Genomic DNA, 27,827 nt, shown 5'->3' with positions numbered 1-27,827 from the left:
TATTGTAAAAAAATTGATCAGTAGAAATTTAAAAAAATATCAAAACTAATTTACGATAGAGAAATACTCGTTAAAAAAATTTTTTTAGCCTCTTAATTATTTAATCAAGAAAATTACGCTTAGAGTTTTTCAAGTTTTTTACGAATGATATTTTTTTTTATGATAATTTTTTCAATAAAAAAAATTTTAAATGTGCAGAAATACAAAAAAAAATTTTTTTTCGGGAACCAACGTATTTTTGTATGAAACGTGAAGAAATGCAAAAAAAAAATTTTCTCCAAACTAAAAATTTTTTTTAGAGTTAAAAAAAAAAAATAGGATTTTTATTCTACGTCCTTAGGGTATCAGTAACGGGATTAGATACTAAATTAATTTTTTTCAACATTAAATAAGCTTAAACTATTTTTTTTTTTCCTAAAACAGGAAACGCATGGAGTACCAGTGATATCAATCGGCACGAAAATGTTTCCTGCGTTCTACAGCAGAACCACCGTCAATAAAATCCCAGCACCGATGACCGTGGCAGGCTCCAGAGAAGCTGCGAGGTGTATCAACGTCCAGCGGCAAATGAAACAAAACTCCGGTTCGATATTCGCCGTCCCCATCCCCGAAGCCTTAGCTCTAGAGCCTTCTGAAATAGAAAGATTAATCCAAACAGCTCTCAGAGAGGCAGAGTCTCACAAGATAACCGGAAAAGAAGTAACTCCGTATCTCCTCAAGCGAGTTAAAGAGCTTACCTCCGGAAAATCATTATCTGCAAGTACGTGTTTAGTGTAATTAACAGAAATTCCCCATCAACCCAGATCCATCAGCTCTATTAACAAGTTTGTTTCCCCAGATAAAGCGCTTATTGAAAACAACGCCAGAGTCGCCGCAGAAATAGCTACCGAGCTGTATAATTTATCATCTCAGCTCAATCCCGTTCCTGGCTCCAAATCCGCTCTATCAACAGCCATCAATCAAAAGGATCAAGTTGTCGTGATCGGGGGAGCTGTGGTGGATAATATTTTACAAGTGGAAGAACCAATTATCAAAGTTAGTAAAGATACAAGTTATTTATACTAAATAACGAATTATTTTTTATTATATATATATATATATATATATATATATATATATATATATATATATATATATATATATATATATATATCATATATCATTAATATAATCGAGATTAATATTTATCGATTTACACGCATACGGATTTTTTACATGACTAGCATCATCAATATCATCATTATTATTATTGTAAGTACAGTATTGGAGCAATTATTTTTTTTTTATTTTACTCACACACGGAAAAAAGTAAACTGTTAAATTCACTCGGATTCTGGTTAATTTTTATAGTTTCAAACAGTAAAACGGACATCGGGGTGGCAAAAATATAAATATTACAGAAATTAATCTAGAAAGTGTAAAAAGCCACAATTTATAATTTAATATCGAAAATAAATTATTTGTAGCTTTCATCTTAAAAAATTATAGTTTCAAACAGTAAAAATTCTACTCTTCAAATATATATTTTACCAGTCCAAGCAAGTCAATAATTATATACAAAAAAAAAAAAGGTTCACTTGAGCCAAGAAAATATTTTTTTTCTTTATTATTTTCTTGAGCGAAAACAAAATTTTTTTTTGACTAGAAATTTCACTTATTCCAAAAAATTAATTCTCTTGCTTTAAGAAGTACGTATCTTGATCCAAGAAAATTTATTTGAGTCAAGAAAATCTTGTTGTTTTGAGAAAATTCAGCCTCTTGCTCCAAAAAATTAAATATAAAGATAGAAGTAAATTTTCATTAATATTTTTATTGATTAACATGTCAGATGGGAAGATCAAATAATATTGAATTATTTTTTTTTATTCAATATAATTAATTGCACGCTAAAATAATATAAAATGACTATCAAGATGAGAAAATTTTTTTCTCAGCTGAAGTAAGTGGCATTGCTTCCCTAAATTATCTAAAAATTTTGATCAAATATAAAAATTTATTGTATCAAGTATTTATGATAATTTGAATTAAGAAAAAATTACTTCCACCAAGAATAGGATTTAAAGAAAAATTTTAACTTCGGCCAATACAAATTTGGTCTTCCTTCAGGCACCTAAAAATTTTTTTGAGCCAAGAATTTTGTTCTCCAGTCAAGAAATTTTTTTTCTGTGTTTTATTTTTAGCGTTGCGATTAAAATTTACCATTTTACTTTGTAAATATCGACGTTGCTTGTATTAAAAATTTAGTAACTGTATTTTATACTTTTTACATGTCATGCGATCATTTTTTAATTACAAATTGATAAATATCAAAATCAAAATTCTTAATTATTATACTTTAATATTTTAGACATTTACATAGCGAATATTATAACGCTGAAGTTGACAGATATTAAAAATTTTTTAGAATTTTATAGCAATTAAATTATTGAAAAAAAAATTTAATTAAAAAGTTTCACATGTGAAAATTAATAAAAATTACAAGTGAAAATTTTTACAAGCATTTTTTTATTGTAATTAATTTGTTAAAAAAATTTTTAAAATTGACAGCTGACCGCTAACTTCAGTATCATCGAATATTGCTGTTTGAAATAGTATTTTCTTCCATGTAAAAAATAAATTGTAGCATTTAAATGATAAATATTACAGAGTGATTATTAAAATCACAATTTTACTGTTAGAAATAATAATTTTTAGCAATTGATCTTAACTTATTACAAATCGACTATTATTAATTACAATTTACTTTTTTCCGTTCAACACTCGGTGTCTCTCACGCGCAATGAGTAATTCTGAAATCGCGTATGTTTAATTAATTTATGTATACACATATATGGTTGAATATGTATATGTATATACATAAAAGAAAAGCAACAAGGATATAAGAGAGCAGTCTTGATAATTTCTCTATTATTGATGGTTTACGTCTTACACTCACAAAAAATGACATCCTTACTTTCATACATCAGATCCGTAACTAATTATATACGTTTATTTAAAGATTTACACAGTTTGCTTTTATATTCATACAATTACATATGCAACAATATACATGCGTATACTTATAGCGTTTTTTTTATTGATTTGTTACTTTATTACACTTCTACTTTTTTTATAGACCGCATTCTGTAAAACTAGCGTAGTACATTATATATTTTTTTATTTTTTTATCATTTAAATATTATAATATATATATTTTTATTTTTTATTATAAAGCAGGCACTATATTCAAAGCTCCCATCTCATATTTTATAAGTACTTTTACTTTTTTAAGGTATTTTTAATTATTTTTTGGGTGCATTAAGTATCTAACTATTTATCTGTTTACGAATGACGGCAGGGATTAAAGCTTCATGGAATGGTTTAATCTAAACAAAAATTAAATCTAATAGCTCCATACCTTTTTACAGAGATCTTCTATACATAATAATAATAAGTTTTAATTTTAATAATATTTAACTAAATTTAAAACAAATATTATTAATGCAATTTTTGCAAACGAACGCGGTACCGAAATATCTGCGTATTTATTTTTTTTACGTAGAAGAATATGAATTACAAACATATCTACACTTTACTGTAAGTACTTAATTTGTTTTTATACAATTTTGTTTTATTATGAGCCTTCTTCAGCAGTATGTACATAATAATAATAATAATAATAATTATTATTATTATTATTATTTTTTTTTTTTTTTGACAAATTTATATAAGGAACTCTCTTCTCTCACACTGCTTAAATTTATACTAAAGCTTACAGTACGCACATCTAAAATTAATTTCGGTAAGCATAATTAATTATTTAATTACAATAATTATTATTGTAATTACAATTATTATTTTAATTAATAAACTTTAATTTGCGCAATTAACTTTTTAATTCTTATAATAAATACATAATATTAATTTTGGTCGTTCTCAATAATAAATTTTAAGATTTGTGAGGTGAACTTTTTGTCGGTGATATTTTATTCTCTTAAGCTTTCCTTCGCGACACTAGAAACTTATATATTTATAAATATATATGTATATACGTTTCCGTGAGCGGTTTTTGTGGAAGCCGCGACTTGGCAGTAATATCTTTCAATAATGACTTCTTATTACCCATTTATAATCCAGTTAATCCACCTCAAAATCACTAACACTATTTTCTTAAATATACATATATTTTTATATAATATAATACTTATAAAGAAGAAACAATATTACAAAAAAAAAAAAAAATATATAAAAAAAAATACAATAACACTACCCTGCAATATTTTTAATAATCGATAAAACTTCCGACGCGTTATTTCTCAGTCTTGACATCAATTATATTACAACCACTCTTTTTACCACAAAAAAAAAAAAAAAAAAAAAAAAATAATGAAAAAAAATATATCGCGGTATAGTACTGTAGTCGAAAGGGCGCATCTCAAAATATACGCTCTTTTGGCTTTACAGAACCAGAAGGGCGTATAAAAAAATTTTTTTTCTTTTTCTAATCAACTAGATAATTTATAAAAGTAAAAATCTTTTTGAAAAAAGGAAAAAAAAATTTTTTTGACAGTTCTTATGACTTTAAGAAAATTAATTTTTAAAGCTAAACGAACATATATAAAAAAATACTTAAAATAGCTTCTAAGGACCTTAAAATGTCGAGATTTAATGAAAAATTGATTTTTGGAAGTGAGACTGAAAATATTAACCCATCCTAATTTCTTGAAATTTTCAATTTTTTTTATTTTGTAAAAATTTACTGGAAAAAATTAAAATAAAATTTGGTAATTATTTACAATTAAATTTTTATTTTTTTTGAACGAAATTTCTATTTAATTTTATTGATATATTTTTTTTTTTTGAAAAATACATAAAACAAAAAATTGATTATTACAATTTTAACAAATTTTCAAAGAAATTTATAAATTTTTTAGAAAATTTTGATATTCAATTTTTTTTTTAATTCGTTTTTTTATGTACTTAAAAAAAAAAAAATAAAATAAAATAAAATAAAATAGAAATTTTATCCAAAAACATGAGAGCCAAAATTTTTTCCAACTTTTGAAGGAAAAAAAGCTATCAAAATCTTTGTTTTTTTCTTTCAAGAGATTTTTTTTTATCATAAATGCTGTTTTTTATCAAAACAAGTAGAATAAAAAAAAATATTAATTTTTCACCCAGTTATGGCCAAAAATAGGATTGACCGCACTTATAAATAATTACCTAAAATTTTTAACTTCTCCAAACATAAATATAAAATTAAAAAAAAATTTAGCTGTGATAGTATTTTCATTTCAATTTTAAAAAATAATTTTTTCACTAGATCTCGACGTTAGAAGGTTCGTAGAGGCTCCTTTTACTATTTTTTTAAATATACCTTTTTTGGCTTAAAAAAAATTTTTTTTTACAGTCAAAAGAGCTGTCGAAAAAAAATTTTTTTTGCGTTTTTTTAACAAGACTTACTTTTGTACATTTCTTAGTCGATTGGAGAAAAAAAAATTTTTTTTTATCCCCCCTTTTGACTTTATCAACGCGATATTTATTTTGTGTATACTTAACATTATTATCATTAAATATATTTATTGTTGTTGTAATATTAATTATATTAATATAAATCTATTTGTGAAAGCTCGAAGCAAGCTCGACAGGTCTATTAGTTCTGTAAAAAAAACGATTAAACATGTTCCGCCACCATCTCCATAGTCAAGTTCGTTTGCTTTGGGTGATGATTTTAATACCGGGCTGATTGCCGGTAATTGCCGGGCTGGAAGGGTCGCCGTTGGCTATCAAGTACCGCCGGTTAAACTCCCGCATTTCGTAGTTATTATTTCCGTTGTTCTTGCTCTTGCTCTCCCTGAGACCGGTGATCAGCGGATGATGACAGTTCCTCTGGGTGACCGGCGGGGTCGGCGTCGAGGACTCCTCGAGGATGAGAGCGCAATGGCTGTTGGTATCACTATCAGCTCCGGTGTCTTGTTGCTGCTGCTGGAGATTACTCGTGTACAAAAATGAATGTTTATTACTAGTGTGATCCTGGTGATGATAGTTGATAAGATGTTGAGCCGCTGGCAGTTGAGGTATATTGTTGTTACCTGTTTATCATACAAACATACATACACTTGCTTTTTTATTTTTTTATTAATCTATTTGGTTGATTTTGTGAATTGTGCATGACGTGAGTGACATGTGGTAATTTTTTTTTAATTATTTCAGATACCATGCAAGCCGAGTGCGGACTAAAGGATTTGCTACTGATGTCGAGTGAATTTATTATTTTATTGCACGCCTCAACAACCGCCAGGTCCTTCATTTTCAACTGTTTTATCACAAATCATCTCTACACTCCTTCTAACACATGGAATTTTTTTTTTTTTTTTTAATAATAAGTGATTTTAATACAAATTGCTTCACCCAAAAAGTCATTCATATAAATTGTTTCATTGAAATTGAAGATGGTAAAATTTTTCTAGTAATTAAATTATTATCAAAAAAATTAAATAAAAATTTTTAAAAGCACTTTTACCAACTTCAGTATCATTTTATTTAATTAGTAATTTTTATATACATAATAATTTTTTAAAAATGCATCTAATTGACTTTATTATTTGTTTTAATTACTAATTTTTAATAGGACAATTATAAGTAATTATTTATAAGTAGGGTCAACCCCATTTCCGGTGAAAAATTAATAGTTTCAAATTTTTTTATTATATTTTTTTTTTTTTACGACGCATTTATGATAAAAAATGTCGTAAAAGAAAAAAATAAAGATTTCGATAGCTTTTTTGCCTTCAAAAGTTGGAAAAAATTTTTGTTCATATTTTTGGATAAAATTTTTATTTTATCTTTTTTGATATATATATATATATATATATATATATATATATATATATATATATATATATATATATATATATTTTTTTTTTTTTTGAAAAATACATAAAAAAATGAAAAATGAAAAAAAAAATATCAATAAAATCAAATAAAAATTCCCTTAAAAAAAATGAAAATTAAAATAGTTGACCCCACTTGTAAATATTTACCCAATTCTATTAAAGATTTGTTTGTTTTATTGTAATTAACAAAAAAAAAATTTGAATTGACAGTATCTTCTTTACATATCTTACTTTTATATACAATTCCGTGAAACAATAAGTCACTATCTACAACAATAACAAACAAAATAAATAATCGGTATTAAAATCAAACTATTCATCCATCTAACTAGACTTTTTAAAATTCCACTTATTTACAAGATGAAAATAAAGTTAGCCGACATTAAAAATTTTTCCATTTTTTTTTTGACAAAATAATTAAAAAAAAAAAAAAAAAAAAATTTAATTTGCAAAAAACTACAAGTGCAATTTCTTAAAAATTTTTTTTTATTATTTAATCAACAAAAAAATTAAAAAGTTCGGCTAATTTGAGTATTATTACAAGAAGAAGGTTTGAGGCGTGCATGTTATAAATATTCCGACGTTTGTTTTGCTTGTAGAAAAGCAGTGAAGTGAAAGATGCCAGTGATTAATTCCTACCGAAATTAAATGGTGATTTATTATTATTAATGACAGCATCAGCAGAACAAAAAGAGGATACGACAATTGGTAGCGTTTTTCGCCTGGATCCACCAATACTACCACCACTACCACCACTGGCATAATACACGTTACTATTGTTCAGAGAGTCACTCATACCTGTGATGGATGGCATTGCAGCAGCACTATCACCACCACCGCAACTACCCCTTTGATCAGACCCGGTCATCATCATCATCATGGTCGTGGTATTGGTCGTGGTAGCAGCCGTCAACGCCGTCATAGTAGTAGCGGCAGTAGTTGCCGCGGGTATTGGCGCGGGTACGTGAACAGGCTGACAGAGTGATTGAATGTACTGGGAGGTAGCAGGGGGCGGTGGTTCCCTCAGCAGTCTGATCTTCTGGATCATTTCTCTTATTTCGTATCTGAGAATGCCAAGGAAGCAGAGCTTAGCGAAGGCCATCACACAATATCCCAGGACAAATAACAAATCGGCTGTCTTGCGCAACCAACCCATCAAATACTCTTCGCAGCCGTTGGCAAATGGTTGCTGACATCCACCGCCACCCTCATCAACGAGATTGCCGCCGTCAGCATCATTATCAGTTCCAATACCCACGATATTGATATTCGTATCGTTGATATTGTAAATAATATTCCCTTGACCGGAGCTTCTGTCAAAAACAGTCGTCGTGGTGATGGAATCCTTGACAAAAGTTTCCACCACTGGACAGCAAGAGTCCGGATAATTAAATTGACCGTCAAAGTCACTGGGGCCGACGATGCCGCAGCAGGAGAACTCCCGCTGCAATTGATCCCATTGGTCGCTGAACCGTAAGTCTCTTCCATAATCAAGTTGGAGCTTCAGCCTCAAACTGGGTCTCAATTCCGCCCTTATTCTCTCGAACCGGAATATCCAGGCGACTCCGATAATGGTATCGCCGAAGAGCAGGGCCAAAAGCAGCAGCCAATAGGCATTGAGCAGACGAGCGCTCAGACGTCTTGCTGCTATGCAACCGAGTAATTGCAACAGGCCCAATTGCGTGGCCAGCGCGAGATAAGCGTACAATGCTGTTGGGTCAAGTGCTCGAGGTACTCCGGGTATCAAATACCGGCGTGGATCACTGGTGAACAACAGGGTACGGGCAACCGCCGCTGCTAGACCGATAGCACTCCCAAGAAGAACTATATTAGAAGCGTATATCCATAATCGATAATATCGCATCGCGACACCTTGACCAGGAGCACAAAAACGTCCTTGTGACGCCGACAATGTCGACGTCGTACCAGATGCCGCCGCAGCACCCCCAGATGCTCCTGCTGATCCTCCTGTAGTTGTTGCTGTACCTGCAGTTGTCGTTGACGCGGTTGTTAAACTGTTTGTTATAATTGTCTCTTGATGCCTTTTGTTTTGAAACTTATCTTGTGCCAATAACTGTTGGTTGTCCTCAGTGTCCTCTTCGTTATAACCGTTGTTATTATTGTTACTATTATTTTTATTATTATTATTTGTAATTACTGTTTTATTGTGATAGCAAACGCTTGTACGTAGTTTATCTTTATCACTCTGTGTATTAATATTATTATTACTATAATTGTTATTTTTACTAATATTATTACAGTAATAATAATAATAATAATAATTATTATTATTATTATTATTTATTGGTTTAATAATACCAATAGAATTAAACTCGTTGTCACAGCAAACTTGCTGCAGCAGTAACTGCTGATTATTATTATTATTATTATTATTATTATTACTACTTGAATTAGAAGTATTGTTATTAGTATTATTATTATTATCTTGTTTCTCAAAATAATCGCACAAATAATTAGTCTTATTTTCCAAAGAGTATGTCGACTGTGGGGCGGTAAGACGTTGCAGCAGCATCACCATCATACTCTATCAAATTTCTCAAATAATCTCTTAACTCTATCGCCTTTTTTTTTTTTTTTTTTTTTTTTTTTTTTTTCCAATAATAATAATAATTCAATATTATTATTATTTTTTTTTAATTATTGTAAGTATTATTATTACTATTATCAGCAGTAGTATTTAGATGTCTGATTTAAAGCTCAAGTCTGGAACGTTATCACATGAGCTTCTGCGTGGTGATCAAGTAAACACCCTGAAACGAAAAATATTATCTTTTAAAACAATATAAATAACTTTTAGACTTAAATTAATTACACGTTTTACTATTTGGCAATAGAGTGTCTTTGCCTAATAGGATTTTACACGCGATTAATTTATATTTGAATCTTATAAAAATACATAATACTTAATCTATAGATAATCAAATGTCACCGATGTGTATTATAGTCAGTATGTTGTAATATCTGTATTATATATACTAGTTTTATTGTATTCTATCGTGTATTATCATCGATCCAATAGCTGTTACATTACCAAAGCACACAACGACTATATCGTGCTCGAGGTATATTAATGCTGTTACCGTTGCCAAGATATAAAATATAATTCACACAATCACGTGTTTATGTGCTTAATAGAACTTATTTATATATAAAATAGTAGATGCATTATTACTAAAAACACAAATAATAAATTTTAAATTTAATTTACCAAATAGTTATTTTATAAAAAAAAAAATAAATAAATCTTTTTTTTAAATAATTAATCTTAGTCAAAATTTTTTTGTCAATTTTTAAGTCCAAAAATCTAAAAAAAGATTGATTAATTGCTGACCAAATCCGACGATAGGATAATTAATTAAGAGTCATATTTTAATATTATCCATATATTATTATAGAGTTATGCAATATACCCTTTGACCTCTATTTGTGCGCCTAGTCCCGCCGAGTTTGCAACCCTCAAATCTATATAGAAATGTTGGTATTGATATATATGTATATATATTATTATGTGTGTGGGTATTGTACATTGATATAGATGTATAGATATTTATGTTCATAAAAAAAAGCCCTTTAAAGCTTTTTGTATTCTTAATCTGTATCGCAGACCCTCGTCCCGCAATCACCTACTTTTTTTTCACCCTCGTAAACATGATTTTATCTTGGGACCGAAAAAGTAATATAAATTTCAATCACCTCTTCTCTATTTTCTCCATCCATATTTTAAATGCGATAAACATCAATCGATTAAGCCAACTCACATGTAATCTAATCCAACTTAAACATTACCATTAATTAAGGATTTCGTTAATTAACTAATTAACTGTTTATTTTATTTCTTCTGATGAAACTAACCTCAAACGAAACAATTCAAAACCTGAAATAATATTTTTAAATTTAATTTTTAATTAAAATAATAATAAACAATGAATAAATAATTAATAATAATAATAATAATAATAAAAAAAAAACAATTTGGTACTAACCATATAATTGAGATGTCAAAAAACCATTGGATAGATAAAATCTCCCTCTAATAAATGTATCAGCACGACCGCCGCCGCCACCACCCCCATCACCGTCACCATCCTCGGAATCACCACTGCTTATTAAAATACTGTTACAAGTACAATTTAAATTTAAATTAAAATTACCACTAACACTAAATAATCGTTTTACAAAGTTTATTACCGAGTAATCATCGCCCGAAGGGAAGAAATCCTTTTTCCAATTCCAGGTCATTTATCTTGATACATTAATCTTTTAATAGTCTTTTAGATTTTTTTCTTTTATTTTATTTTATTTTATTCACTCACTTATTTATTTACTTAATAAAAATACCTAATGACAAAAACATTTATCAGGTACTGGATGTATTTATAAATCATCGATAATCACCGGTGAATAGAGTGATTAGCCGCCTGACTTAATGTCTTTCTAGATAAATATCTTGTTTCAATACCGTGTAATATTTTTTTAGTCAATAATTTTATTTTACCAAAAATAATAATCATACTGTAATTTTTAACTAAACACATGACTATTGAATTAAAATAAATAACAATTTAAATATAATATTACTTATCAAAGTTACAAAACTCGCGTGTCAGAAGTTTTCTTCCTGAATTTTTAACACCGATTATCAGATTAAAATATTAAAAATTAAAAAAAAAAAAAAAACAATTAAATTTATCACCCACAATAAAACATATATATCCACTCAATATATTATATCAATAATTTTTAGAATGTCTGTTTGTGTTTCTGATAATGTAATGGCACACACTAAGCTCGAAAAGCTAATCTCGGGCACGAAGATGGCGCGGGTCTTTACGAATTGTAACAAACACCCACACATCTTTGTTGCACACACACACAGAACAGCACACTAATCAATTTATGTTTGCTGAATTACTCGGACACATCAGATAGTCATAATGGTAAGTTCACAAACTTTTTTTTTTTCTTCTTAATAATGTCAATTAAACTTTTAACGTTACTTAACCTTTTAGGTGAGACGAATTTTGACAGCTGACTGTCAATAAATATTATTTCTTCTCAATTAATGTTGTTTTCACGAAGAAACTACCAATGTACGAGCTTAGTGTTAAAGCTCAGTTGTCGTGGTGGTCGTCATCGTGACTATTCTCTGTTTCTGGCTGCTGTGTCGACCACCGCTACACAGTAGCGCCTCAAATTGTTCGAGCAACTGCTTGTCTGCCTCTGACATTATATTAACGTGAGCTTTTGAGAGCTTGCGCACTCTACTCTATCCATCTCCATCTCCACTGTCACGTTATACAGTTTTATTTATCAAGTTTGCTTTTTTTTTTTTTTTCTGACCAAGCAAACGGTTGAATAAAAAATAATCAAAATGACCGAGAGCATCTGGATCAACATCACAATTTTTATCTAAATCTTCATCTAAAATAACAATAAAATCATTGAGTTATTTAAATGGCGTTTATTAAATGCATCGCGTGTTTAATAAACTGCAAAAATAATATATATATATATATATATATATATATATATATATATATATATATATCTCTGGAAATGTAAAATATAATACGTACCTGTATGTAGATCCTGTATTTACATATTTATTGTTATAATAACTTGGCAAAATTTAAATTTAGCTAAAGACAACCACCTTATCGCTACTACTAATTTTATTTAATGTTTTGCCATCGACGTAGCGCGTATGACAGTTTAGTTTTACTTACATTAACTACCTGTATATATATATATTTATATATATAAATGTTGTTTTAAAGTTACACATATTGGTATTTATTTAAAAATTTAACTCGACTATAGATAGACTTGCCGTTTTGTTTTAGTATTTTAACTTTTGTTTGTTATTTCAGTTTGACGGACGGACTAATAAAGGAGTTAGTCGGAAAAGTTTTGGAGGAGTCGCCAGAAATATTGCGGCTAGTCTTCTGGCTTTGGGAGTTCGACAGACTAAATTTATTACTGTCGTTGGTGATGATCTACCGGGGCTGGAAATTTTTCGCAGCTTTGGAGAGAGTGGAAGGATCAAGATTCTGCCAGGTGCTAATACTGCGAGGTAAGGAGAAATTTATTAACTTCTCCTTACAAGTTTGAAAAAAAAAAAAGAAAAAAAAACAATGACTATGAAAAATTATACGTAATGATTTTTTATTGATTGAATTAGAATTAAAAAATTAATTCTAAGTTTTTTAAAAATTACACTTGTAGTTTTTACAAATTAAAGTTTTTTTTTTTTTTTTTTTTTTTTTTAATAAAATAAAATTATTAAAATTTGTAAATGTCGGTTAATTTAATTTTTCATAAATGATACTTAATTTAGCAGACATGTAACAATTTTTTAGATTTTTATTGTAATTAAATTGTAATGAGAACAATTTTGCAAGAAAATTACACATTTAGAAATTTAAAAAAATTATAAGTGCGAATTTTTTTTCTTTTATAATAATTGATTTGATATAAAAATTTCAAGAAAAAAATTAAAAATTGAAACAATTTTTATAATTCTAAATTTTTAATTTTTTTTTATTATTTATTAAATTAGAACTAAAAAAAAATTTTTTTAAAATACACTTATCTATATTATTAACAGAATAAGAAAAATTTTGTGTCCAGGATAGTTGAATAATAAAATCGGTTTTTTTTTTAGTGAAATTTAGTGTCATTGCAAAGGTCTCGATTTGAATTTGTGCCTTTTCAAGGGTTTATATTATTCTCACCGATAGTAAATTTATTATGATAAAAATTTATACATAATTAAGAAATGACTTGTATCTTATAAAATATTGACATTTTTAAAGATATAAGCTCATCCCGGTGTTACACTCATCGAGAGCTTTCATTTGAGTACCTACATCAATTTTTCATATATTTATATATATTATATATATGTAAATATGAAAAATATATGAAAAAATGATGTGGGTACTCAAATGAAAGCTCTTGATTAGTGTAACATCGGGATGAGCTTATAGCTTTAAAAATATCGACAGTTAAGAAAGTACAGTGCAATTTAACAAAAATTATTATTTAATAAAGCAAAATTTTAATTTTTTCTTATTAAAGTTTTTTTTTATTTTTTTGTCACTTTTTTTTCAATAAAAAAATTTTATTTATTTTTGGATGTCGGCTAACTTAATTTTCATATAATTTATATTCTAAATCAATGTCTTAATTAAAAATAATAATAAATTTTTAGATACACCGGAATAATAGATATAAATGGCGAATGTCACTTTGGATTCGGTGAAATGGACTTGCTAAACTCAATCTCAGTGAATTTAGTCCGAGATAATCGATCGGGATTTGAGAAAGCTAAACTTATAGTTCTGGACGGCAACCCATCATTGGAAACGATCAACGAGGTCATCGACATTGCAGTTAATTGCTCGGTACCAGGTAAAGTAAATCGCTAAAACTTATTGCATGACCTAAAAAATAATAGTTTAATCTATTCTCATTGCACATATATTTATTTTTCAAACATTCAAACATGCGATCCCCATTATCTACTTTAAAATTATTTACGAGGCACATTACACTATTTTAATATATAATTTATAATAATTTGATATTTTATTATTTTTAAATTACCATAAGTATAAAAAGTGTATATAATATAATATGCAGTAAGAAAATAAAATAATTTTAACGTGTACTTAAACTAAAATTAACGCAAGCGACGCAGTGTTAACATTAATGGACGGCTTCGATTACATTTTAGTAAATCTAATTATTTATATTAATTAGAATTAATTAATAATATTGATATGTGTTTATACAAATCCTCCCATGCGGTGATGGGAGCTGTGCTGGGACCCGAAATGAGAGCCATGGTGAGACCCGTGGTGGCTTTGGGGATTAGGTTGCATTTGCACGACCAAATTTCTTGATTGCTTTCGCAATTTGTAGCCAGCTCGCGCGTCCAGGTAGAGGAAAAACGATCCGACGATGTGAAACATAAATGAAATTACTCCCAGCCCGTAAGACCATGACAAGTAGTTAAAGTTCGGGTAGAGCAGCCAGTCACGTCTCCAACATTGACCGCCGAAAATTGCGACCGCCAGGAACAGAAAAACTCCTGAAAAATTAAGAATTTATGTTGTTAATATTATCGTCCATTATTTAAATATTATAAAGGAAACAATTAATTTCGATTATTCAATTTTATAAATTTTTCATATATATTCATAATAAAAAAAAAAAAAAAAAAAAAAAAAAAAAATCATATTATTAGATGAAGAAATTAATTTAAACCCAACATTTAAAAAAAATGTTATTCTACCCAAAATTGTAAAGAAAATAGACTGGTTTGATGAACTGGTGCTAACTTAATTTTTTTTTTAATAATTAAAATTTAATATTTTGAACTGACAGTAATTTTTTTCAATTTTTTAATTAATCAGAATTTAATAAAAATTTATATGATAGTTATTCTTATTAAAGATAATTTAATATATTTAAAAATAATTTAAGGTGTCAATATTTAGACCCCTGTCAATAATCGGGGCTTTTATATTAATACTAATAATTAATAAATCTATCAATTTTGTTAATTTTGTGACAATGTATATTAGGGTAGCCCAAAAAAATTGACTCTAGAGTTTTTGATGTTTTAAAATCCCTCTCCAAAGGACAGCTTAAAAAAAAAAAATTCTTAAGAAGTCGCTCCGAAATTTTTTAAATTTCAAAAATCGAATTTTGTATTTTTTATTTTTTTTTCTCATTACGGTATAATTTTATAGACAAAAAAAAATAAGTTCCTGAAAGTTTCAGTCCAAAATTAAAATTTCGAAAGGTCGCTCATAATTTTTTTTTTTTTTTTTTTTCAATCAACTATTATTTAGAGTCTGAGGAAGGTCTAATAAATGACCGAAACGTCGCATAAATAATAATTTAATTTGTTATTATCATCCTATCTTGTCCATATTTTTGATAAAAAAATAATTATTAAGAATTAATTTTTTTTTTTCGTAACAAAGATTAATAAGTTGTAATTAAAAACTCACAATGTATACTTACCGGCTATTAAATCACAAATGCAAGCGATCGAAGATAGTATCCACTCGTATCGCAGCACGAATCTCAAAGGCCAACGTACTAGAACTAGAGCTATGACCGCTTGCCCGAAAAATGACAACATCAGAGCAACAGTTACGAAAAATTGGACCGACATCAACCAGAACGGAAGTAACCATTCTCGAAACGGATGGAGCTTGTCAGAGAATACATGATAACATCCATTATATAATTCGTCGAATTGAAATTGCGGGAAGCGAAAATCTTTGAAGCAATACTCCCAAAGTCCCATGTGCTTGAACTCGCTGAAGGTCTCTTGGTACGACTGGATCCAGTATGGGCTGGAGATCAAATTTTAATTAAATTAAAATTAGTCACGGATATTTTAAAATTTTTTTTTAACAAACAAATTTGTTAAAAAAAAATTGCATTTTTTTATTTTTTTAAATTTTTACCTGTCAATTTTTTTTTTTTTTTTAATTTATTTGTTAAAAAAATTTTTTAAATTATAAAATATCTGCTAATTTTTATAAAAAAAAATTTCAACAAGAATCAAAATATTAATCCAGAGTTTTTGTGACAAATATCACGCTGATAATAATAAGAATTACCTGGTAAATGACATTACAAGCAGTACACCAGCTGCGTAAGATATTAACCCTCCAAATACCATCGCATCTGCAATATTTATATATTAATATAAATAATTATCAAATTAAATAAATAAAATAAATACAAATGTTTTGGTACTTACTTGAAGCTCGATGGTAATCCTGATTATTGTGCGAACCCATTTTTTTATTAATTATTATTCACAGGAATGTTAATTAAAACTTTGGGCTTTTTTTTTTTTAATTCTCTAAGAATTACCAAAATTTTTATGGAATTCGATTAATAACAATTATTAATCAGTACGTAACCACACCTCATATGATATAGGCATATGTATTGTTATTATTATTACTATACTACACGAACAATAGTTTGATAGTATTTACATTTACTATAGCGCTGGAAAAATTGAAAAATTCATTGATTCAAATGCGCGCGCATATGCAACTAGTTCCATCTGTCATTTTTTTTTTTACTATATTTAATATTTATTTTTGTTGAAAAACTAAATTTGATTTTTATGACATTAAAGTCAGCTGTCACTTGAAAATTTTTGATTTTTTTTAAAAAATAAATTTATTCCAAAAAATTATTTTTAAAAAATTGCATTTTCAATTTTTTAAAATTTCTAAATTTCAATTTTTTTTGCCATTATTTAATTGTTACAAAAATTCTTAAAATTATCAACTATCTGATAAGTTAATTTTCATTGATTTTTTACTTAATTAATTATCTCAGGTAATTTTTTTTTAACTTTTTAAATCAATTTTAAAAAAATTATATGAAGAAATATTTTTTTTTTTTTAAATAAAAATATATACAATTTTTTTTTTGTTTTTAATTTATTAAAAAAAGTATAATATCAACAACTGAAAGTTGCTGTCACTGGTTTTAACAATTTTGTCATTACAAATGACATTTTTAATTACATTGTCACTTATTCTAATAATAACTACAATGAAGACTATATATATATATATATATATATATATTAATAAAATAAAGAAACAAAAACTTGATAATTAAAAACTTCATTAAAAAACTGGCATGAGTAACTTTAAAAAAAAAAAATGACATTTGTCATGAATTTTAAAAATTTTTTAACAAATAATTTTTCCAACAAATTTTTACATTTTATTTGTTGAAAAAATATGAAACTAAAATTAGCCGACAGCGAAAAATTTTTATTTTTTTTTAATTAATTAAATTAGCAATAAAAAAATATTTTTAAAAAATTGCACGTGTAGTTTTTCAAATTTTTTACATGTGGAATTTTTTTGAAAATATTTTTGTAATAATTTTAGCCACAAAAAAAATTCTGAAAATTGTCAGCTGTCTGCTAATTTATAAAAATTAAGTTAGCCGACATTTAAAAATTTTTAGAATTTTTTTTTATTGAAAAAATTACTCCAAAAAAATTTTTAAAAAATGTCACTTAAAAAACTATAAGTGAAATTTTTTAAAACTATTTTTTAGCTCTAGTGTAATTATTAAAAAATTAAAAACGTCGGCTAACATTTTTATTTTCATTAAAAAAATAATTAAAATTAAATAAATATCTGTTGAATTAATTTTAACAAAAAAATTAAATAATATCCAAAAGTTGGCTTAATAAATTTATTTATTCTAACTTTGATGTTACAAAAATGAATAAAAAAAAAAAAAAAAATAATTTTACTTGTAAAAAGTAAAATATCATAGAAAGGTAATTAAATTTTTCTTAATTACGTAATACATTTTTAAGGTGAATAATTTTATAAAATCTATTCACAGTTAAAGCATGTATATATACCTAATATATAATGGACGGTGTCTTTGTACTCTCAAGGACGGATTCTCAGAGATTTTTTTGCGTTTAGCTAATTATCTTAAGTTATTTTAAAAATAACTAACCCCTAACACTAACAATAATATTAATAATAAAAGCTATAAAAAAATTATCATTAATAATTAATAATTAAATAAAAATTTTACGCGGTCGGAGTGGCCATTTGGAACCGCGTCTGCGATTCCTTAAAATACTGCAATTTTTTCTTCTGAACATCAGCTTCAACGAGGAACAAAATCGCGGCAATAATAGTGAGAACACTTCCAATGACTCCAATAATAAAGGACCATCCAAAGAAATTATTTTCATGTCCTGGCATCCAGCCCTCGCCGTTGCCCAAGCAGGCAAAAATGATCACTGCAATGCACCCGCAGATTCCAGCGACGAGTAACAAGTAGCCAATAACTTGGATCAGTAACACGTAATTTTTTTGCTCTGGATCGCAGCAAAGTGTGAACAGGAGCGTCAAGAAAAATGATATCAACACTCCAAAGAAGCACACTGAGAAGAAGAACTGTGTCGCTACCATGAATGCTAAAAAAAAAAATTAAATTATATTCATTTTGATATTTTTATTTTATTTTTTAGATTAAAAATACTTACGGGGCAAAAGAAAACCTCTGATGTCCGAGTAGCCGGCAGTAAATGGATCATACACCCAGCGACAGCCAACAAAGTATCTCGTCGGAGCACTGGGAGCTTCCTGGGGATTCCCCAAAGACCTGAAGCAATGCGTCCAGAGGCCTAGCTTGTCAACTCTGGCACCTGTGATTCTGGTATCACTTGTCAGCCATGAAGGTGTCCCGAATGCTACACAGACACACACCAAGGCTACGATGAACACTCCGACTCCAGCGTTTCCTGCCAAACTTCTCTTCTTCATTTTTAATTAATTAATTAATTATTATCAAGTCGACTTATTCCTAATTTAAGAGGATAAATTAAAAAAAGTTTTGAGATTAAACCAAACTTGCTCCAACCACACCCAGAAGTAAACTAAGATGTATGACACGTGTAGTTGCGCGCGCGACAAGGCTGAGTATGTAAAAAAATACAATATCTAAGTCAATGTTGTTATTGTTTCTGGTAAGCTGGACTGTTTGTCGTAAGGTGAGCACTTTCTCTTGATAGTCTTGATGGGTTTTATTATATTATGGCAATGGGCTTGGTCTCAGTCCAGTCAACAGAGTAACAGTCACTGGCTATGACTATGACATGCTGCTCGCAGCCAACTTCATTGTATTTAATGTTTAAAGCGTGAGTCCCTGCTCATACAGCCAACAATATGGACAGGTGTGTGTGTGTGTGTGCACACCGTTCCCATACGCACACCACTACAATTCAGGACATTACTTCTCTAAGAGTCATCGTTTGATTCACACAAATATTATATACACACCTTCATGATTCTCTGTCACCATTCAATGTTATGTGTACTTTTATTTATTTGTCTTTTTTTAATGAAGATATAAATATGTACGTAGTTTGTAAAATTACTAATTATATATTACTATTTCGTCATTATTTTTCTTCTCACGATTTTTATGTTAGTCATAGCTTTTTTATTATTTTTTTGCTCTATATTGAGGTTGACAAATTATTGTTTTTTTTTTTTTTTTTTTTGTTACTTTTTGTGGCTTTTTTATTGTTACTGAATTTCACAAGTGTCAAAAATTTATTTAAGAGACGTAATTTTTTTAGATTTTTATTATAATTTAATTTTAATGAAAAAAATTTTATTTATAAATTTAAAGTGCACAACACTAAAGTTAGTAGACGTTTTTAATTTTTTTTTTTTTTTTTCATTTATTAAATTATAAGTAAAAATAATACTGAAGTTAGCGGTCAGTTGTCAATTTAAAAAATTTTTTTAACAAATTAATTACAATAAAAAAATACTTCTAAAAATTTTCACTTGGAATTTTTATTATTTTTCACATGTGAAAATTTTTAATAATTTAATTGCTGAAAAAAAATTTCAGATAGTAATGTGTAATATCTGGATTATACTAGTTACTGTCTGAAATTTTTTTTCTTTCCATGTGGGGTCACCATTTTAATTTTTATTTTTTTGAACGAAATTTCTATTTGATTTTATTGATATATTTAAAAAAAAAATGCACAATTAAAAAAAAATTGATTACCACAATTTTTACAAATTAAAAAAATTTTCATTAAAATTTTTAAATTAAAATAGAAAATTTTTTCTCTATTTTTTCTAGCAATTTGCAAAAGACAATTTAAATAAAAAAATATTGATTTTACAATTTATCAAGACTAAAAAAAATAATTTTTTTATTTAAATTTGTGAATATTATATTGAAATATATTCCAGGTAAAACGATTAGAATAATGAATATTTAAATATTTTCAAGATTAACATTCGCAATAACAATGTAAAAAATATATTATTATTATTATTATTATTCATTAATAATATTAAAAATAGTTTGAAATAACAAACTCGATTATATAACTTGACATTATATCTAATCGAATTACATTATTTTTTATTTTCACATTTTTAAGTTTCTTAATCTGTAAATATCTAAAATTCTTTTTTTTTTTTTTTTTTGTTTTTTTTTGTTTTACTTACAAATATATTTAAAAAATTTTCATTTTATAATTAATAACTACAATAATTGAATTAAAAAAATTAAATATTAATAAAGAAAAAAAAAATTACAATAACATAAATTTATTAATCAAATAAAATCGTGTAAAATTTTCTTATAAATATGTAAAAAATACATAAAACATAAAATTGATTACTTTTTAATATATATATATACATTTTTAAATTATTTAAAACACTTTAATATTTAATTATTACAAACATTTAATATTTAAAAAAAATTGAAGACATAATGGACGGATTAGTATTAGTCATAATGAGTCTCGATGAATGACGTGTCACGACTCGAGATTCCTTAGAATTAATGATACTGAAGATAATTATAAATATATTTCATACTGCTAAACACTAAATTAAACTAAATATTAGTGTGATGTGATCTGGGCTCGTCGAGCAAAATTTTTTCAATTCGCTTCCTGTGACGTCTGCCCTCGATAAGGAACAGAACACCAGCAGCCAAGCTGGCGAAGCTTCCCACAACTCCTAGTGCAAAGGACCACCCGATGTCATTGTGCTCCCAGTTAGGCATCCAGTCCCTACCGTCACCGTACATTCCGAATATTATCACCGCTATTATGCCGCAAAAACCGGACAAAGCCAGGTTGACGCCCACTGCCCAGAGCAGGTGCTGGTACATGTTATGATGTCTCGAGCAACACATGTACAGGGCCGTTAGAAACGACCCCACGAGCATCAGTGTGAAACTCAGGGTGAAGAAAAATTGAGTTGTCACGAAAAATCCTGGAAGTAATATTTTGTGGATTATGTAGTACTCTTCCTCGAAGACCCACCAGCATCCTGAGAACTTTGTGTCGTACAAATGATTTGTTTCTTCAAAATTTTTGAAACAAACTTGCCATAATCCTAAAATTTGTAAATTGAATTAGTATTTAATTATAAAGATATTTATTAATTTATTAATTGAAAAAATTTTAATATTAATTAAAAATTATACTAAAATTAGCTGACTTTTTGAAATTTTTGATTTTTTTTTTTTTTTTTAACAATAAAATTAAAAAAAATTTTTTTTTTTTAAATTGACTTACAGTTTTTAAAGTTTTTTACAAGTGATTTTTTTTTTATTTTTTTGGAATCATTTTTTTTAATGAAAAAAAATCTTTAAAATTTTTAAATCTCGGCTAACTCAATTTTCATTGAGTAAAATTAATATTAAATTAAATATTAATTTTAATTAATTAAAATTGATATTAAATTAAATATCAATTAATATTTTTATATTACTTAAAAAATTTTTTTAAATTAAAAAATATTAGCAAAAATTAAACTCACAAAAAATTAATTTTTTTTTTTTAATATTTCTTCTTATTTTAAAAATTATAAAAATAATAATTACCCAAATTATGGAATTTTGGATTATTTAATTTTCCGTCAGTTTGGAGCCAATAGGGTGTGGTGAAAGCAATAATTATAAATATAAATCCCACTATTGTAAACACAGCAGCTGTTTTTCCAGTTTTAGATTTTCCCATTTTAATTATTTATCAAAAAATTAATAAATTTTAAGGCAGAAACGGTGATAATTGTTTAAATTTATAAATAAAAAGTTGTTTTTATAACAGTACACATAAACTCGACTGTAATTACAACACACAACATACTATGCACGTAAAAAATATAGTTTAGTTAATTAAGCCGTCTGAATATAGCTGGTTAATATTTAAGCGGCAAACGTCAGCTGATCATTTAAATAACGACTGTTGACAGGACTTTTGTTATTGATTTTGTTTTATTATTTATCGGCTTCTCAGTAATTAATGAATTGCATTAATAATTTTAATCAGTTTCTATTGTTCGTGATATTTTAATTTATGACTTACGTAGTAGAGGCGGAGTTTTTAAAAATAGTGTTTCGCTAGTCACTGTTTTAATAATGTTACTAATTATTTATAATTTTCAGTTTGGTACGAGCCAACAGATGTCAAAAAAGCTTGCAAAATATTCGAAAATGATAAATGGAGAAGTGTCTTGAGATTTATTTCACCGAACGTCAAAGAATTATTCACGATCGCTGAATATTTTTCACTGGCTAAATCGAAAATGGGGAATTTTAATGAAGATGATGTTGATGTTAATGAAGTAAAGGAACTGACTGAACGGCTGGTGGAGTACATTCCTGCTGTAATTACTACGATGGGCTACAGAGGATTGTTGGTAATTAATAGTTAATGTAATACTCAAAGCTGGATGACAGTTTGACCTAGTCACACAAATTACATCCTGCGAGTGAATTATTTAGATTTTTATAAAATTAATATGATACTCAAGTCAGCTGATATCTGTCAATTTTTTTTTATTTTTATCACAAATCAATTCCAATTAAAAAAAAATTTTTTTTTTATAATAATATAATTGCTTTAAAATTATAAAAAATTTTTTAATGTCTGTCAACTTCAGCATTATAAGTTAATTAGTGCTAAAATAATGATACTGAAAACAGCTGACAGCTGTCAATTTTTTTTTAATTTTTATCAAAAATCAATTCCAATTAAGAAAACTTTTCTAAAAACTTCCTTTAATAATTTTTAAAAAATTTTAACATGTAGAATTAAAAAAAAAAATTTTTTTTATAATAATTTAATTGCTATAAAATAAAAAAAAAAAAAATTTGTCAACTTCAGCATCTTATTAAAATATTAAAATGCAAAAATTAGCAGACATCTGTCAATTAGTACTAAAAAAATATTTTTAAAAAATTTCTGCATATAAAATTTTTCTTAAAATTCATTGTAAAAAATTCTATAAATTATCAGATGTCTTCTAATTCAAATACCACAAAATAACAATTCTTAATTTTGTATCAGGTTGCCCGAAAACTCTCAAACCAGGACCAACTATACAATCTCCTTGACCTCCAGAAAGCCCTTCCAAGCAATCAATCCACGACACAAAGTAAATTATACCCGCCTTTGGTAAAAGTCACCCTGAAGCAATTGAAGGAAAATAAATTCAGCGTAAGCGGATGCGGAGATTGTTTAGCCGGTGGAATAATTACCGGAATGCTGAAACAATTAAACGACGAATCGTGTATTTCTCTTGGACTCCAAGCAGCTGCAATATCTCTTCAGTCTTTGGAAACCGTCCCTGCAGCTGCATTAAATCAATTGATCAATCCAACCATTTAATTTCACTCCCACTCTAAAAATAAAATTCAGAAAAATTTTTTTAATCATTTTTTTTTTTTTTTTTTTTTTTTTCAGTGTACAAATTTACAAAAATTTAAGTGCGTAAAAAAAATACTGTAAGTATCAAAGCAATAAGTTATTTAACAAAGTCTCATTATTTCTTTTTAAACATTTTAGATATGTCAGTTTTCTTGTTAACAATCTTACCATCATACTTTCTAACAAAAGCTTTAACATCAAACTTTCTCTCGCAGCCTTTGTAATTCATGTACCTAATTTTACCAAACACAGATCTTTCCTTCCAGCCTTGATCGTGGATGCCACAAATAGACCACATGCAGCCAACATAGCCATTGGGATCTCTTCCATCCATGCTGTACCTATCATTGAGATAAATCGACCAGGCCAAAGCATCCTCTGGCGACGGAGTCCACTCTAGAATTTTCTTGGCCCAGTACATCCTCAAGAACCCGTGCATCTTTCCTTCTCTGACCATCTGGTTCTGCGCAGCGTTCCACAAATCATCATGGGTCTGAGACTTCTCGAGCTCGTCGCGGGTGTAAAGGTACTCTCGCTTGTCCTTCCTGTGCTGGTTCAACGACTCGAGGGCCCAGGCGTTAGTCCCTTCAATTTTATCATAATTCTTGTTGTGGAAACAAAAATTGTCGCTTAATTCGCGACGAATTATCGATTCTTCCATAAAGCTGTCTACAGACTCTTTGTACTGTTTCTTGTACTCCTTCACCTCGAGGATCACCCGCTGGACAGATATCTGCCCAAAGTGGAACCACGGGGACAGTTTGCACAGGGCATCTTTAGTGGGGTCGTTGCGCTGGGTGTGGTAATGCTGAAGACGATTTTTTATAAATGACTCCAACTCAGCCAGAGCTCCTCGGTATCCTGGCTTGCACCAGTCTACTTTGTCGACAGTGCGGTCGATCTCCACGTCCTTCAAAGCGTTTTTCCAGTCAATCCTCGGTATCTCGATTAAACTGTCGTGAGGATGCTTGATCAGCGGAGGAAATTCTGTTAAGTACTCGGGTAATTTTGTGTTTATTTTTGATCTGATTGTTCTGGCTCCGTATTCTAGTTTGTCAGACGCGACTCTGCAAGGCACTATGTTATGCGCATCGACCTGGGGAAAAAATAATATTTATGCTGCATTCGAAAATACTCTACCTATAGATACAATATTGAGAAGTGACCTTGTATCTTGTGAACTATTGACATTTTTAAAGATATAAGCTCATCCTGATGTTACATTCATCGAGACCTTTCATTTGAGTACCCACATCAATTTTTCATATATTTTATATATATTATATATATGTATATATGAAAAATATATGAAAAATATATGAAAAATGCATGTGGGTACTCAAATGAAAGCTCTTGATGAGTGTAACATCAGAATGAGCTTATATCTTTAAAAGCGTCAATATTTAACAAATTACAGTTTGCTACAAAGATTCTAAAAATAATTTTATACCTGCTAAATTAATTTTTCATAAGTTAAATAATTACCTGACATAAAGGCACATCTTTAGGAATTGAATTTTTAAGATCTTCAACCCAACCAAGCGGAACTTGCAGCGGAAAAAAATCAACAACAAGAGCGCCCATTTTGTGCTTTTTAATTAAATCTAAAACTACGACATTGGGCACGCCATGGAGAAGATGGAAATTTATATTCAGATCCTTACAATCATTTGAAACTTCTTCCAGAGATTCAATTAGAAATTTGTAGTGTCTAAGAGTTGCATCCAGAAATTTAGGCAAAATGCAGTAGCAGACATGAAGTGGTAGTCTATTTTTCAGAGCAAGTTTTTGGGCGAATAAAAATGACCAGTTGTCTGTAAATCATTTTATTATTATTTAGTAAGTAAATAAAATTTTTATATATTATATATTTTTACCTTGAACTCGGCCATCACGAAACATCCAGTAGAGAATTCCTTTTGAATTTTTAGCGACTGCATCGACTGACGACAGAACTTCAACTCTATTTTTGTTGAATTTAAAATCCAAAATTGAACTTGCGGTCTAGGAAATCAAAGTAAAGTTTTCAATATTCAACAACAATTAAAAACAATTTTAATGACAGTAGTTAGCAGTCATTAGATAATTTTTTAATTTTTATTAACAAAAAAAATTATTTTTAAAAAATTGCATTTTTTATTTATTAAAATTTCTACTACGTCATATTTTAAAAAAATTTTTTTTCCTATAATTTATTTGTTAAAAAAATTCTTAAAATTAATAAATATCTGCTAAATTAATTTTCATACCATATATTTTTAATAATTACTTTTTTTTTATTTTTATTGCGTACTTACATTTTGTCTATTGTCATTAAATTTATCAAACAAACTAGAAGATTTTAATTTTTTCTTCTGGGGTTCTGACATTTTTATTTTACAATGAATTGTTTGAATGTTTTCGGTTTTTTGTCTCTGTTTACAAAAATTTACGGTTATGTTTTAGACCGCGCACAGTAAACTGCGACGAGTTAGGTTAATTGGTTGTGATTAAATAAATTGACGACAGTTGGTAATGTTTCTTCTTACCGCAAACTTCACTCCGATGATGAACTATCGAATTCAAAGGATTGACAACACGTCAAAGAAATTTTATATTGATGACGGAAGATAAACATGTATTAAGGTGACATGAAAATTAACTTAGCAGATAGTTGATAATTTTAAGAATTTTTATAACAAATAAATTATGGCAAAAAAAAATTTAATAAAAAAATTGACGTTTAGAAATTTTAACAAACTGCAAATGCTATTTTTTTAAAGTAATTTTTTAGAACAAATTTTTTTGTCAATAAAAATTAAAAAATTGTCAAGTGACAGCTAACTTTAGTGTCTTGAATTTTATTTTACAATTAAATTAATTCTAATAAGTTATTTTTAAGAAATTGCATTTTTAATGTTTTAAAATTTCTACATGTTAATTTTTTTTTTGACATCATTTATTTGTTAACAAAAATTTTAAAAATGATTAAATATCTGGTTAATAAATTTGTATAAAAAAAAATTTGAGCAATATTTTACTTTCAAATTTACAATCAAGAAATTTTAAATTTAAATATTAAATTAAAATAATAAACATTTTTTTTCAAGGTTATATTGACCCTTCAGAATATGAATAAATTTATTCTAAAAAAAAAAAAAAAAACTACAGTATTAAACACACGATCAATAAAAATATATTCTTCTTTATAAAATTTTCTTAAAATATTTTACAATAATTAAAAATTAAAGAAAATTTCTAAAACAACGCAACTCAGTTAAAGAATTTGCAAGGAATTACAAAAAGAAGAAAACTTTTAAAAGTTAAAAAAAAAAAAGAAGGTAATTATTATGATTAATATTTCGAAAATAAAATGATCTTTAACCAAACAATTTCCTTGTATTAATAATTATTTTCCAGTGGTTAATATTTAAAGCCTGAGATGTATAATTTAGCAAGTACTCTTACCTTATTAATGTCAAAGGTACTCGACCTAAAAAGCTCGAATGGCAGGTCGCTCCTGCCGCCCGTAACCATCATTAATGGTACACAGACTAAATAGAAAGAAGAAAAAAAATAATAGTAACAACAATAACAGTAATAGGAATAATAACAATAATATTTATGAAGGCCACTGAGGAAGCAAAAAACGTGTCAAAACA

At 27.6% G+C, this 27,827-nt stretch overlaps 6 protein-coding genes across 11 annotated transcripts in view; 1 reads left to right on the top strand and 5 right to left on the bottom strand.

The window, feature by feature from the left end:
- The window catches only part of LOC141535122 (uncharacterized), a 27,159-nt gene extending 2,968 nt beyond the window's left edge, over positions 1-24,191 (top strand). For both annotated transcript variants that reach the window (XM_074254929.1, XM_074254930.1), the window contains 6 exons: positions 424-760; positions 839-1,035; positions 12,767-12,969; positions 14,110-14,309; positions 22,923-23,176; positions 23,827-24,191. In XM_074254929.1, coding sequence (XP_074111030.1) covers positions 424-760; positions 839-1,035; positions 12,767-12,969; positions 14,110-14,309; positions 22,923-23,176; positions 23,827-24,147 — 1,512 coding nt within the window. In that variant the 3' untranslated portion in view covers positions 24,148-24,191. The remainder of the gene's footprint in view (positions 1-423; positions 761-838; positions 1,036-12,766; positions 12,970-14,109; positions 14,310-22,922; positions 23,177-23,826) is intronic.
- LOC141535121 (uncharacterized) lies at positions 5,123-11,914 on the bottom strand. 3 transcript variants are annotated; one of them, XM_074254926.1, is made up of 5 exons: positions 11,085-11,914; positions 10,880-11,010; positions 10,590-10,770; positions 7,674-9,646; positions 5,123-6,071 (listed from the first exon to the last, which is right to left on the bottom strand). In XM_074254926.1, the coding sequence occupies exons 4-5, from the start codon at positions 9,415-9,417 to the stop codon at positions 5,683-5,685; spliced, it is 2,133 nt and encodes a 710-aa protein (XP_074111027.1). In that variant the 5' UTR covers positions 9,418-9,646; positions 10,590-10,770; positions 10,880-11,010; positions 11,085-11,914; the 3' UTR covers positions 5,123-5,682. The 3 variants fall into 3 exon arrangements, with proteins under 3 accessions (XP_074111027.1, XP_074111028.1, XP_074111029.1); XM_074254927.1 differs by having other exon boundaries at positions 10,880-10,995; positions 11,085-11,107; XM_074254928.1 differs by lacking the exon at positions 10,590-10,770.
- Positions 14,453-16,860, bottom strand: Pck (Claudin superfamily protein pickel). Its single transcript, XM_074254941.1, has 4 exons — positions 16,684-16,860; positions 16,541-16,607; positions 15,933-16,270; positions 14,453-14,991 (listed from the first exon to the last, which is right to left on the bottom strand). Exons 1-4 carry the CDS (start codon positions 16,721-16,723, stop codon positions 14,687-14,689), a joined length of 750 nt encoding a protein of 249 aa, XP_074111042.1. The 5' UTR covers positions 16,724-16,860; the 3' UTR covers positions 14,453-14,686.
- Positions 18,145-19,614, bottom strand: Sinu (claudin family member sinuous). The gene is made up of 2 exons (XM_074254945.1): positions 18,973-19,614; positions 18,145-18,903 (listed from the first exon to the last, which is right to left on the bottom strand). The coding sequence occupies exons 1-2, from the start codon at positions 19,250-19,252 to the stop codon at positions 18,512-18,514; spliced, it is 672 nt and encodes a 223-aa protein (XP_074111046.1). The 5' UTR covers positions 19,253-19,614; the 3' UTR covers positions 18,145-18,511.
- Kune (claudin) lies at positions 21,129-22,637 on the bottom strand. The gene is made up of 2 exons (XM_074254947.1): positions 22,359-22,637; positions 21,129-21,868 (listed from the first exon to the last, which is right to left on the bottom strand). The coding sequence occupies exons 1-2, from the start codon at positions 22,492-22,494 to the stop codon at positions 21,363-21,365; spliced, it is 642 nt and encodes a 213-aa protein (XP_074111048.1). The 5' UTR covers positions 22,495-22,637; the 3' UTR covers positions 21,129-21,362.
- Positions 23,827-27,827, bottom strand: LOC141535125 (deoxyribodipyrimidine photo-lyase). 3 transcript variants are annotated; one of them, XM_074254934.1, is made up of 6 exons: positions 26,484-26,890; positions 26,064-26,190; positions 25,672-26,000; positions 24,355-25,282; positions 24,018-24,160; positions 23,827-23,946 (listed from the first exon to the last, which is right to left on the bottom strand). In XM_074254934.1, exons 1-5 carry the CDS (start codon positions 26,553-26,555, stop codon positions 24,150-24,152), a joined length of 1,467 nt encoding a protein of 488 aa, XP_074111035.1. In that variant the 5' UTR covers positions 26,556-26,890; the 3' UTR covers positions 23,827-23,946; positions 24,018-24,149. The 3 variants fall into 3 exon arrangements, with proteins under 3 accessions (XP_074111035.1, XP_074111034.1, XP_074111033.1); XM_074254933.1 differs by lacking the exons at positions 23,827-23,946; positions 24,018-24,160; positions 26,484-26,890 and adding an exon at positions 27,634-27,827 and having other exon boundaries at positions 24,199-25,282; XM_074254932.1 differs by lacking the exons at positions 23,827-23,946; positions 24,018-24,160 and having other exon boundaries at positions 24,199-25,282; positions 26,484-26,886.

The sequence above is a fragment of the Cotesia typhae genome, unplaced genomic scaffold (genome assembly GCF_013202065.1).
Source record: "Cotesia typhae breed Kobodo isofemale line unplaced genomic scaffold, CoteBio_Ctyphae scaffold_13, whole genome shotgun sequence".
NCBI lineage: Eukaryota > Metazoa > Arthropoda > Insecta > Hymenoptera > Braconidae > Cotesia > Cotesia typhae.
Note: the sequence above shows the minus strand (reverse complement) of the source record. Positions and strands in the feature narration are given on the sequence as shown.